Source organism: Fundulus heteroclitus, chromosome 15 (assembly GCF_011125445.2).
Source record: "Fundulus heteroclitus isolate FHET01 chromosome 15, MU-UCD_Fhet_4.1, whole genome shotgun sequence".
In the NCBI taxonomy this organism is placed as follows: domain Eukaryota; kingdom Metazoa; phylum Chordata; class Actinopteri; order Cyprinodontiformes; family Fundulidae; genus Fundulus; species Fundulus heteroclitus.
The window spans coordinates 27,848,808-27,861,523 of NC_046375.1; the positions used below are offsets into that span (position 1 = coordinate 27,848,808).

Sequence of the window (12,716 nt, forward strand, 5' to 3'; positions counted from 1 at the left end):
GCATCTCAAAATAGCATCTAATTCTGAAGTATAATGCATTTATCAACAGAAACCTAATCTGTTTTATAAAACTAAATATTTTGTGCCAGGCTGGAGTTCTGAAGCCGGCTGGAAAGATGGAAAAGCAAAGACTGTAGACTATTAAAAATTCTGATTCTTAGCCACAGCTGCCTGAAAAAGAAAAGGTGAGGGTTTCCCTTTTACCAATATTTCGTTGCTATTATTGTTTATTTTTTTGTTGACCCTCTGATGCAGTTCAGGTATAAATAGCAGGTGATATTTCTTTTATATGATATACAACACAACAACACTATATGCTGCCTAAACAACTGCTATATTTAGTTTAGACTTTTACTTATTTATAATAGCGTAATTAGGATTTCACAAAATGATAGTGCTATTTATTTCACTATTTCTACTTCTAGAATTAGAATTACGACAAATACAACCGAGGAACACTATTTACATTGCTTTTATTGTACAAAGATTTCCACACTGTCTATTAGTAAATTAGTGCAAACCAGGGGCGGAGCTAGACATTCTTATCATCAGGGACTTAATCCATAAAATATTACTTCATTACGAGGGTAATTTGGTACACCAAAAAAGTAAAAAGTATTTAATCTGTTGATATGGTCGTAAAATTAATTTAATATAGGCCTTAACATATCTTAAAGTTTTATCTGCTGTTCTTTATTAGTCTTACTACCAATAGTATGTGGTTCTCATTTGAGTGATGAAATGGACAACCACTCATGAAACAATTCAGTTTTGGTGTCACCAATCTTACTCAAAGTACAGTATTGGGTCCTCCATGCTCCTTATGTATTAAGATTTACTGCACATTTAAACATTGAAATCTCACTATTGTTAGGGAAATAATTTAATTGTCTGAGAAGATGTAGGTAAGGAGAAGCTGTTATCTACTCTTCAGATATATGATGTAAGAAATGTGTTTGGAATGTTGCAGATGGTAAAAATTGATAGGTCTCTGTTGCTGGTAAGTTCAAATGAAAACTTTTTCAAAGTGGGAAAAAAGTCTCAATTCAACGTTCATCAGATCGGGCGCTGCTTTATAATTTATAATAATAATAGAACTTTATTGATCTCACAATGGAGAAATTCACTTCTGCATCTTTACCCATCCCCTCGGGGAGCAGTGGGCTGCCACTGTGCGGCGCCTGGGGAGCAATCGGGGTTAAGTGTCTTGCTCAGGGACCCAGAATGGTAGTCTGTGGGAGTTGAACTCAGAATCTCTGGGACCCAAGATCAATGCTCTAACCACTAGGCCACCAGATTAACAAAAAGCATCTAGTGTGTGTCGTGCTTATAAAATTTGTATAAATGTAGTAAGAAATACTGCTTTTCTCTTTAGACAGAAGAAACGCGCCCTGACGCTCAAGTCAAGCATAAAGAAATAGGAGCATGCATACTGCGTAGGACCAATGATGTCAGAGCAATGAAGTGTCCCTAGGGTTAAAGTTCAAATCAAAGTTCAAATCAAACCTACGCCCTTGATTCCATGTTACATTCTTTATAGTATGGGTTGGTACATTTCAGCCGGATGTATAGCAAGGTATGTTTCTGTATCGTGTTTTAAACCCGTGCCCCATGTGCCCTCTTTTAACTTTGAGCACCTGCCCCTTCAACGGTCTCTGCACGTCCCTGCTGCTCAGCCTTGAAATAAGTTCAGCTTTTATAGTTGTAGCACCATCTGACAAAGCACGTTCCATTTCTTATGTTTTGTTAAAATCTCCAGTGGAACAACTACCGGTTCCTCTGCCAGCGAGTCGCTGTATAACAAGACGGCCTTTTCTCTCCAGCGTTCCTACAGGCTCCAAAGCTGCAGACTTTTCCAGGCTTAAACCTGCATATGTTCTCCAGAGGTTGATGGAAAATGACAAAATGTGTACTTGGCTTAGAAAGTAAACTGCTTTACTTTGTAGAGTCTGTAAATTTAGATTTTACGGTACAGAACCAAAAACTCCTTATCTCTGTTTCTACATGTGAAACTTGGGCTTATTTAAGCTTGTAAATCAGGAATGGATTAACCTACACTAAACGCAGCTTAAAGCGTGCTTTGTAAACACTGGTGCCTTTCTCAGTTTGGTTAAAAATTTAAAAAAAAACATAAAAAGGGAAAAAAGTAGGAAGATGTTTTATTTTGGAAAGACAGCATATGATTGGTCGGTCATAACCTTAAGTAATGATTTATTAAATGATCAAATCAAGTGTGTCAATACAAAGATAATGAAAGTTTAATCTACAATTATTTTTAGTTCCTTGTTATTTAGAAGATGGAAGAAGTAAACATCTGGAGAAAACCGACCACCTGCCACACGTTTTCAATCCTTCTCCTACCCCCATCCTACCCAGACTGCAGGAAGGCAGTTCTGAACAATCAGAATCTTTGACCTTTCCTGGTTCTCCCTGATCCTCTCTGGACTTGGGCCCAGCCCACAGCGGTTCTGTGGACTGAGATGGAACACCATGAAGGAAGAAGGCTGATGGACCATTTCAGTGCTGACTCAGTCACATGTTTTAATGAAACAAACCCAACGATGGCCCATTTTCAGTTAACTGGGAGAGTCAAAGATTATTTAAATACTCTGGTACTCCAAAGCCAAATTGGGCCATTTATTTAGGCTTTTAGGATCCCTCTTTGAGCAACAATGATCTCTGTGCTGATAAGCTCCCAGACACTTTCTCTCCAACCCGTGGTAGAAAATGTAGAAAATTCTGCACAAAACTGATTGATCCTGTTTGCTTCAGAAGCAGAGAACCTCCAGTGCCGAGCTGCAGCGTGCTGTAAACATAAACCTGTGAATGACCTACATTAACCGATGAAGAAACACGAAGTGGAGCTAATGAAATCTACGAAGGAGCTGAGGAGATACGGCCTTTATTGGGCATCAGTGTTGATGCTTTTTGTGCTGCCCAGCGGTTATTTAGAGGACCTCGGTGCATTCATGGTGGACTCACCTTGAGCAGCTGCTCCTGCTGACTCTCCCACTGCCTCATGTCCTGGTACAGGGTCACAGCCACTCGCTGGGGGTCGGCTCGGCACCGCGAACACACCCCCAGCTGGGTCAGTTCGTCACACACGGGGCAGTGAAGCGTGGTGAAATACTGGGAAATGGTTCCCTTCCTCCCAGTGGGCTCCTCTCCAGCCACCCCGGACGGGCACGAGGCTTTCTGGGTCTGGTGAGGGACGACAGAAACAACTTAGCAACGCTGAACATCCTGTTTTAACTCCCAGAAGCATCCACCACCCCACCTGTCTGAGCTAGACATGTCATACAGGAGCTGAATCCCAATCACATCGCTGGTTTTCTTCTGATACCCAAAAGTCCAAATCACTAGACTAGAGCGGTACTTCAGGTCAGACAGGCTGTTGAGCAGCAGATCTACCAGCAGATGGCAGTAGAGCTCTGTTAGGCAACAACACTGACTAAACCAGAGACAGTTTGATGAGTGTGGATTCTGAGCAGGGAAGCTTTTTCCTGCTCCGTCTCTGAGGAGGGAAACAGTCTGGGCTTACAACAGCGGAGGCCGGCTTCATATTTGGTAAGGTTCTGTCTTTATTCTGGGTGTTTTCATGTGGGTTGAACTCTAAAATGAGCGGCTTGTGCTGTGATCTGCAGAAGGGAGCTGACCCTGCTAAGCTCTTACCCTGGGGAGCTCCTGGTACCAGCTGAAGACGTCCACTCCAATCAGCTGGAACAAGCGGCCGAGCGGCGGCAGGATCTGCTTGCTGATGTAGTAGGTGGCGTTGAGGCGCAGGCTGGGGTCCAGCAGCACCTCCATGGGCCGGCGCACCAGCTGAATGAGGGGCACGCCGGGCATCCCGTACACGATCACATAGGGGACTCTCTCCCCCACGCGGGGCTCCAGCCGACGGTCATACGCCATCATGCGCCTGAGAACCCACAGAACACAAGAAGCCGATTGGTCGCTCACTCTGTCTGCTGTGACCCTGCTCTTAGAACCAGGATGGACTCCTCTAGTCTTTAGAGAACTGGATATTTCCTTCCATCTGTCACTAAAATCTCCTGTTTCTCACCCAGTAAGAGCTGGGTTGCCTAGCAACAGACTCAGGTACTATAAACCAGGCTGCAGCAGGAAGACAATGCAGTGTTGGGAAATAGTAATTGGATTTGGGCTGAGTATCAGTAAGAGCCTCGTCTCTCCTGTTCCTTCCTATACTGGCAGCTCGGATCATCTGGTTAAGGCTGGGAATTTACTGGAACGGGTCGGGGGAGGCATACATGCAGCTACTAAAACCAATGGAAGTCAAGTGGGTTTTGTTTTTACATGTTTTAAAAAAAAAAACACACCTGGTGAGCTCCAGAGCGGGCACGCAGGCTCCGGGCCGGTACGAGCCGCTGCCTCGGTACTCCTTGGCAAAGGTCAGGTCCTGCATGCTAGCCCGGCCGTCCAGAACCTTCACACACTGACGCTGCACGAACTGCTTCACCTGACTGATGTCTCGCGTCTCAAACAGCAGCTTAATGGAGCGCTCCAGGATCTGAGACACAGGAGAGCATAAGTGAAGCTGCGGCTCAGGCTGGAGTCGCTCTGGTCTTCGGGTCCTGAAGAGTGACCCATGTGAGCAGATGTGAGGAGAGCAGAGCAGGAGCCACCCTCTGATCGCTGCAGAGCACAGTGACAGCAGGGGGCCAGTGGTTTTGCTGTTACCTTGGAAACAGCGGGGCACCCATCGCGGCGCACTGTTTCTATGCCTTTGGCATCGAACGTGGGCTCTTTTTGGTCCAGGCTCTCGTACATGTAGCCGACGTAGCGCTTCTTTGTCTGCAGCACGCAGGGCAGATACACCTGGCAAACAGAGACAGAGTGAAGCTCCCGCTGAACAACAGCTGCTGCTGCTGCTGCGTCTGAACACACTGAGGTCTACCTTCTCAAACTTCAGCTTGACAGGTTTGGGGTTGGCTGCAGTGACGGCCTCAGCGATCTCCAGGCCGATCTTGAAGGCCTGCTCCTTGGTGGCTCCTTTCAGCAGGACAAACATGCTGGCGACACGAGACAGGGACAAGCATCAACAGTCTGATCGATCGGTGAGAGCCTGCAGTCAGCTCCATTTAACAGCTTATATCCATCGTCCTGTTCTGTGTCCTGCGGATCATTCAGTTTTCTTTTGTCCAATCCAGGTAAGTTTCCTTTAACAACAACCTAAAGAGTCTAATTCTGCAGTGCTGGCAGATGGACGACATCGTTTAATGCCGCCTTCAGACTAAATGCCTTTTCAGCGTCAAAAAGGCGTCCCACACCGTCAGAGCGCTGAGGCAGTAGACATTGCGTCAGACTTTTATGTGCACAGACGTCCAAGTTGAGGCGTTGGACGCTTCAAAAGGCGTTTGGTCTGGCAGAGTGACTCCCGTTGGGAAGGAGCTACCCACTTCTTTTCCTCTGTCAGACTCTGGAAAATTGCGGATGAAACCGAGAGAGTAGCTTGGCTTTATTTACTGAACAATATTATATAATCTGTGCCGTGTCTGAATTCACAGTTTAGATGCATTTAGAGTTTTATGAGTTTCACCACCTACTGCAGGAGCTGCACATAGACGAGGGTCGCTTTCAGCACTTTAACGTCTCACCCAGCCCAGTTTGACAACCTGCTGACCGGCATCGGTGCCCTCATCTCCTGCCAGGACAACTACAGGCGCTCCATTTCAGCTGAAGAGCGTCTGTCCATATGCCTCAGGTCAGTGGGCATCATCATGGAGACTTGATATTAACTTCTTATCAGTGATAAGAAGTAAAAATATTTTTCATGGTGGAAAATCCCCCAATACGTCACATAGCAGAGTGTCTCTGATTGGTTGACGGCCCGCGTCCAGCTGCAGAAGTTCAGATTTTCAGACTCTTGCATCGGCTGCTCTAGAGACTCTAGATCAGGGATGTCAAACTCATTTCTATATGGGGCCACTTTGGCGTCATAAAGTCATTAAAAGGGCCGGTTGCATGTGTATAGACGATGCTTTTCATTTCATAATTTCATTCCAGTTCACATAGAAGTAAAAAAAAAAAACGCACAGTAACATAAAAGTAGCAACCTTAGGCCCAGTTTATACAGTTTATCTGCAAAAAAAGTTGATATTGGGGCGAGTTACACTTACAGGAGGCACAGTTTTAGCCACTTCATACACTTTAAAAGAATATATGCCTCTACTTTATGACATGAAGTGCCTTTTTTTTTGGCTCTTGAGGGCCGGATAATTTACCTTGACGGGCCGGATTTGGCCCACGGGCCTTGAGTTTGACAGCTGTGCTCTAGAGCGTCAAGCCAAAAGGGCAGCATCGTTTTCCAGGACAGGGTGAGGCCTATCTGTAAAAGTAGACCTAAAAGCATCCAAATCTAAAAACCAGGCAAAGCTAAATAAACCAGACAGAGGGGTTGATTTGGTTTCCGCCTCAGCTGTCCAGAGGGATGGGACATGAAGCACAAGACCCATCCCCGTTTCTCTGGATCAGAGCATATACTAACCTAGGCGGTTTCTTCCTCTCATGTCTCAGAGTGAAGTTAATAAAGAATAGGGGACTACTGGAGGCTCCTGACTGGTGAGAACTGATGGAGCCACAACTCCCTCTGAGCCAGACTTACAGAGGAAACATGGCTGCTCGTACTGAGCCTGCTCCTGCTGCAGGACTCTTCCTGTGGACAGCCGTTCCTTTCAACTTTCACCTGGTGTTTGATCATGATGGTGGAGCCATTGTACGCATTAGAACTACACTGGCTGCATGTCAGGCAGAAAGTAACATCTGTGAGAACATGAGAACCCAGCTCAGTATTAATGACACAGCATGTGACCGACCTTTGTTAGGAGGCGTTAGTAGCTGTTTGACCTGCAGGCGTGGCTACATGAATCCAGAGTGAGACATAGTGTACCTGTCTGTGTCTCCATACACAACACGTGCTCCCCACTTCTTAGTGTCATTGACCAGCTTGATGGCTCTCTCCAGGGTCTCCCTGGCTTTGTGGACAATGCTGTCTCCCACCTGCAGAGATGGCACAGATTGGCTGACTTCAGTCTCAACAGGACAGGCTTTCATCACTTTGGTTCTTCGAGACACATTCACAGGACAACACAAAACTACTTGTTTTTCTAATTGCTGTGTCTAAAGGGATTCTATGTGACCGACCAACACAAAGTAGTGCACAACTGTGAAGGTGAAGAAAACTGATCCCTGCTTTTCAAGCGTGGCGTGTATTCAGCCGTCTGAGGCAGGATTTTGTAGAGCTACCTTCTGCTACAATTCCAGCTTCAAGTCTTTTACAGTCGAGCAGCTTTTGCCCATCTAGCGACTGAAATATCTCAAGCTCAGTCAGATTGCATGGAGGGCTCCTGGAAACACCAACCATCAACTCTGTTAATTTTCAACAGCACATTCTTTACAGCATTCAAGTTTTATACAATACTGTTAATTTTAATATACAAAACCCCCACATAACAGAAAAAATGTATACACACATACAAAAACAAGCAAATATACACCAAAAATATGATCTAAGGAAAATACAAAAATCTATTCACTTTACAGCTAAGTGCAACAATATAGCGGTGATTTGGTTGTTTATGAGGTACTCGTCCTAAATGTTTCCATGTATTGTAAAATTGTGAAAATGGCTGCCATGCCTTGACAAATTTAGCAGTTGAACCTGCTAATGTACATATCATCTTTTCTAAATGCAAAAACCTCATGAGCTCTGCAAACCATTGTTCATGTGTAGGAGCGGCCTCCTGTTTCCACCTCCAAAGTATAAAACGTCTCGCAATAATGTAACAAAAGCCATTGCATTTGAATTATGTCTGGAATGTAAAACATCTGGAGGTGTAACTCCAAAGATTGCTTTTAGAGGAGGGCCCAAATTTAACATTGTACATTTCTGAGTGTATTGAATATAGAAGTCCCAACCATCAACTCTTGCTACTGACTGTTATTTGGCTTTAAGCGTGGACTTTGACATCTGCATTTATGCTGAGATTAAAGAACACACAGCTGGATGCTATTCACAAATCATGTGACGTGCACAAGTCAGCCCTACTCCGTGTCGGTCTGTCAATAAAATCCCAACATGAAGTTTGCTGTTGTAACGGCACAAAAGGATAATACTGTTCCAAGATTCTGCATATAAAAACAGATCAAAGCTGCCCTGCTGTCAGTTCAGAGTGCAGTTAACAGGAAGCTGTGATGAAGAGCTTACCTCCACGCTGGGCATGCGACCAGAGTAGTTTGCTGAGGTGTAGCCGAAGGTGACGTTGGCGATGAGCTTGAGCCCGAGCTGCCGGGCGTCCAGGAGCCTCATCAGGGCCTTGTCCTGCTTGTAGTTTTTCATGGACTGCTTCACCATGATCCTCGTGTTGAGGATCTCCTCCAGCATGCTGGGCAGGACGCCTTTACGCACCGACGACTGAAGACAAACACACATGGGGAGTCTGACTCTAACCTCAGACTGGATAGTGGATCATTTCCAAACAAAGGTCACATCTCACATGGACCTTTGAGCATCAGTCCTGAAAACAGTTAAAGTGGCTTGTTCTCATGACCGTTTCAGAGGGTGCAGTACCTTGACGAAGGCGATGCCACTTGGGGACACAGTGATGTCGTTACGGAGCTGGTGGAGGAGCTCAGGAGGAACCCGCAGAGAGGTGCAGCCAAACTTAAACTCATCAGGCCTGCAAAAGGAAACAGGCATAAATCATTTGCATGACTCTCGCCTGATGATCTCTGTGTTCTGGTTGTGCTGGTTTGAAACACAAAGAGGGAGACAGCATTTCACAAGAAGACTGAACACATCACAGCAAACAGCTGTTTATCCTGTTGAATGTCTCACAGTGCACAGGTATCATTCTCCAGGGAGTCCAGTCAGAGACTGCTGACAGTTCATAATGCCATCTGCACTAATCTCCAATACAAAATCACACATTTTAAAGTGTGTTTGTCCTAAAATAATAGTACAAAACAGTAGAGATTTACAGAACTGGAGTTTGAAAATCAGCCACAAAATCTGACCGGTTAGAAATTACATCCCAAAGGATCCACAGCGGCATTTCAGAGAAACAGGGTCTCATCTATACTGCTGTAATCTAACTCTGCTTTATCTATATAAATAAGGTTACTAGGCTAAAACCATTAAATAAGACATTTATAAGCTCATGTAACGTAAAGTTGATCCCCCTCTGCTGAGAATGTGGAGCATAAAACCGGTCTGTGTCTGCCAGCCACTACTTTATCATTATTCCCCAACAGCTGCAGACATGCATGTTAAAAAGAAGTGTTCATGGCTCCTGCTGTTGCCATGCAACACCATTTATCCGGCTGGAAAACTAAAACACTGGTAAGAGCACTTGTAAGCCGCTCTGAGCTGTGAACGCCATGCAGAGCTCTCAGTTTGTGTGCTCCATTAAAAATAATTGGAGAAGGATGGCTGGAGCGAGGCTTTCCCGGCAGACGTGCAACCTCAGCAGGTTCTGTGGTGGTGTAGGTGTGTGGGCCTATCATGTCCTTACGTTCCCAGGCTGTCCACATGGCCGAGGCACGTAGAGAAGCAGTAGTTGTATGCGATGATGATGGAGGGATACAGCGACTGGAAGTCCAGCACCACCACAGAGTTGCTGTAAAAGCGGGACTCAGGCTCCATCACCAAGGGGATGCACTGTGGCGCCCTCTGCTGGGCTCGCTGCTGCACGCTGGGCGTCACAGGGATGTAGTTCAGGGGCTTGGCCACACGGAGCATCATGGACTCAACGCGATACTGAGGGAGGAGGCAGAACACAGATGCAGGCAAGTTTTTAAAGACTGACGTCAATAATTTTATATAGTTAATGTAAAAGTTAGTTAGTCGTAGGGCAGCTGATCAAGCCTCACTTACTTTCAAAATTTCATAGCTACAAATTAGAACAAGTCAAGCCTAGATTGGATTATTTTCACTTGATATATAAATAATAGGTAGGTGTCAAAACTGTAGGAGAATAACTGTCTAAACTGATCAGTTGCATTTCAGCCCAGATGTAAACGTAACTACACCTGCAGCTGATTGGCAGCTGAGGCTTATTGGGTAAGGTTTATGGCATCACTTCCTGTTTTTGCTGCGCATTCAGTGGATCGCTCGGCCTTTGCTCTCTTACTCATGGTGTAACGTTACCTCTGCTCACATTCACTGCTGCTAACATAGAAAAGTTCTTAAAGGGTAACTCACCCCCACCTTTGTTTTGCTAATAAACTGTTAACATGGTTTTCTTATATTGCTGTCTACATATCCCGATCATTATTTTTGACAAACTACTAACCTGGCCAGCCAGACTGATAATGTGTAGCACTCACTGTTCTGCACATTATCAAACTGGGACTGCTCCCATTGAATCTGTTCGGGGAAAGGAGGGACATTCTGCAGAACAATGTGCAAGCTGATTGGGCGAAGCGACACCTAGTGCCCGCCTACTAAAGGTTTGTTTTTAGCCAATCACGGTATCACATTAAAACGTAAGCAGCATGGGTCATGAGAAACCACAAGAAGGTAAGCTAATCAAGGCACTTCTTCTGTTCTACAGTCAAAGAATAAATGGTAGATTCTGACAAAACAGATGTGATAGCAGCAGCTATGCGTGTGTCCTCCTGCGCTGCCATGTTTATTTTAGTTCAGCTGTGGGATCAGCATCTATTGCTTTCGTCGCACCTGTATGTCCCACTTTAAACAACAAAACTGCAACGTGATTGGCCAGAACCGCTTTTGGTATAGGCCCAAACGATTGAGACGAGAGCGGTACAAGATGGATTCTCATGTTTGTAGACACACAAATACCACGAGAATTCAGCTTGCAGGGACGCTTAACAAATTAGTGCATATTTGTTGAAATCCTGTCTTTATGTCTAAAACAGTCAGTGTGGCACCCTCCTAAGGTTCAGCAGGTGTATTGCATTAAATTTCGGATCAGTAACACTATTGGTTCAATAGTTTTTGTGTAGTCACTTGGAGAAACTGACGTGTCAGCAGCTCTGCAACTGTGGGGTAACGAGTTGAAGTTTCAATAGTGAGGGTTGCAGTCCTTCCATTGATTCTCAGGTTAGCCCAAGCCCACCTTTCCTGGCCTCCTCTCTGCACATTTGCCAAGTATGAGATTGGGCAGAGTAAGGCTCTGGTAAGGCGGTGAGTTACACCGAAGTCAGTTTTGACAGGTCAAAGCTTTAAAGAAGCTGGAGATTGGCAATGCAGCTCTGGTAGATGTGTTGCTACTTCAAACTCAGTAAATCTCTTCCAACATACAGGAATTTCCTAAATGGTTGAATTGTTCAGAAGGATAGTTTTCAAAGGGCAAGAAAGTAAACATCCTGATTTCTGAGTGCAGTTGTGTTTACAAGAAATAACTTTAAAAACCTAGATAAGCTAAATGTTTAACAGTCTTGTATATACTTCCTATTGAGTATTTATCCCTTTCAAACCCATCTGTTAAGCAGGGTGGTGAAGAGCTGGGAGCCTCTGTAACTCACTGAGAATTAAAGCTGCAGCAGAGATACAACCTAGTGTTTGTGAAGGGTTGCAGTACTCAAATTGACTGTGTGTGTGTGTGTGTGTGTGTGTGTGTGTGTGTGTACCTGGGATCCTCGAGTCAAAACATGAAGGAACTGAATTCCAAAGAGTCGGGCCAGCTCACTGGTTCTGCCGATGATGTCTTGCTGCTGCAGGAGCTGCATGGTGCCGTGTAAACGGCTCACATAATGATCCACCATTTTCCACCTGTAGTAATATCCAGATCTGTTTTACTAAAATAGGCCGTGTGTAGGTAAATGGTAGGTTAACTTTCACTGCTTCTATCCACTCAGTGATGCATGACTTAATTTGAACTAATGAAAAACAGAAAGAGGGTGTGTTTGATTGTGCCGGACCTATACAGGTCTGTGATGTGGTCAAACCAGTCAGACAGTGATCGGGGGCTGTAGAGAGGGAAGCGCTGATGGAGCACATGGAAGGCCACGTTCTCAAAGCTGTAGTTGTTCAACGTCACCTGGAGGACCAAGAAAATCTGAATGAGAACATTTCCTCACACTTATGGAAGGATCATTACCTTTACGTAGGCCTCCCTGCCTCCCTTTAAATGTAGGTTCTTCTCATTTAATGGCACTGGTAATTTGTTTCTCATCAACAAATTATATCTTTACGCTCTGTTTACCACATACAGGTTGAGGATATTTAAATGTGGTTCTTTTGATTGTCTTCATTCTAAAGTGAGAATCATAGTTGAACAGTATACAGTATTAGATGTATAAATGGTCCACTGCCATGCAGACCCCTGAAAGACTTGTTCACATTTTATCATTTTATAACCACAAACGTAAAAGCATTTTATTGGGATTTTCCATGATGGACCAAGCAGAAGCAGAAGGATACGTGGTACAATTTTTTTAAAAGCTGATCATTTAAAAAGCTTTGCATGCAGCAAACAAGGAGGGTGCCAGAAAACCAACTCTGCACATCCTCCTAAACACACAATCTCCACGTTGAAGACAGTGGTTGAAACACGGTGGTGGCAGCCTCATGTTGTGAGGATGTTGTTTTTAAAGACGCTAGCCTGAGTTGACGGGAAGATGGATGAAGGTAAATACAGGACAATCCTGTCAGGAAAGGTGACCTGATTTCCATTGAGAATCTGTGGCAAGACTTGGAAATTTCTCACAGACCCTCTGCTGAAATATTTACC

At 44.7% G+C, this 12,716-nt stretch overlaps 1 protein-coding gene across 2 annotated transcripts in view; it reads right to left on the reverse strand.

The window, feature by feature from the left end:
* rev3l (REV3 like, DNA directed polymerase zeta catalytic subunit) overlaps positions 1–12,716 on the reverse strand; it is a 73,500-nt gene that overhangs the window by 1,701 nt on the left and 59,083 nt on the right. For both annotated transcript variants that reach the window (XM_021324387.2, XM_012878243.3), the window contains exons 21-31: positions 11,905–12,023; positions 11,614–11,755; positions 9,531–9,775; positions 8,588–8,696; positions 8,225–8,431; positions 6,908–7,017; positions 4,916–5,030; positions 4,699–4,836; positions 4,338–4,528; positions 3,673–3,919; positions 2,983–3,201 (exon numbers count right to left, since the gene is read on the reverse strand). In XM_021324387.2, coding sequence (XP_021180062.2) covers positions 2,983–3,201; positions 3,673–3,919; positions 4,338–4,528; positions 4,699–4,836; positions 4,916–5,030; positions 6,908–7,017; positions 8,225–8,431; positions 8,588–8,696; positions 9,531–9,775; positions 11,614–11,755; positions 11,905–12,023 — 1,842 coding nt within the window. The remainder of the gene's footprint in view (positions 1–2,982; positions 3,202–3,672; positions 3,920–4,337; positions 4,529–4,698; positions 4,837–4,915; positions 5,031–6,907; positions 7,018–8,224; positions 8,432–8,587; positions 8,697–9,530; positions 9,776–11,613; positions 11,756–11,904; positions 12,024–12,716) is intronic.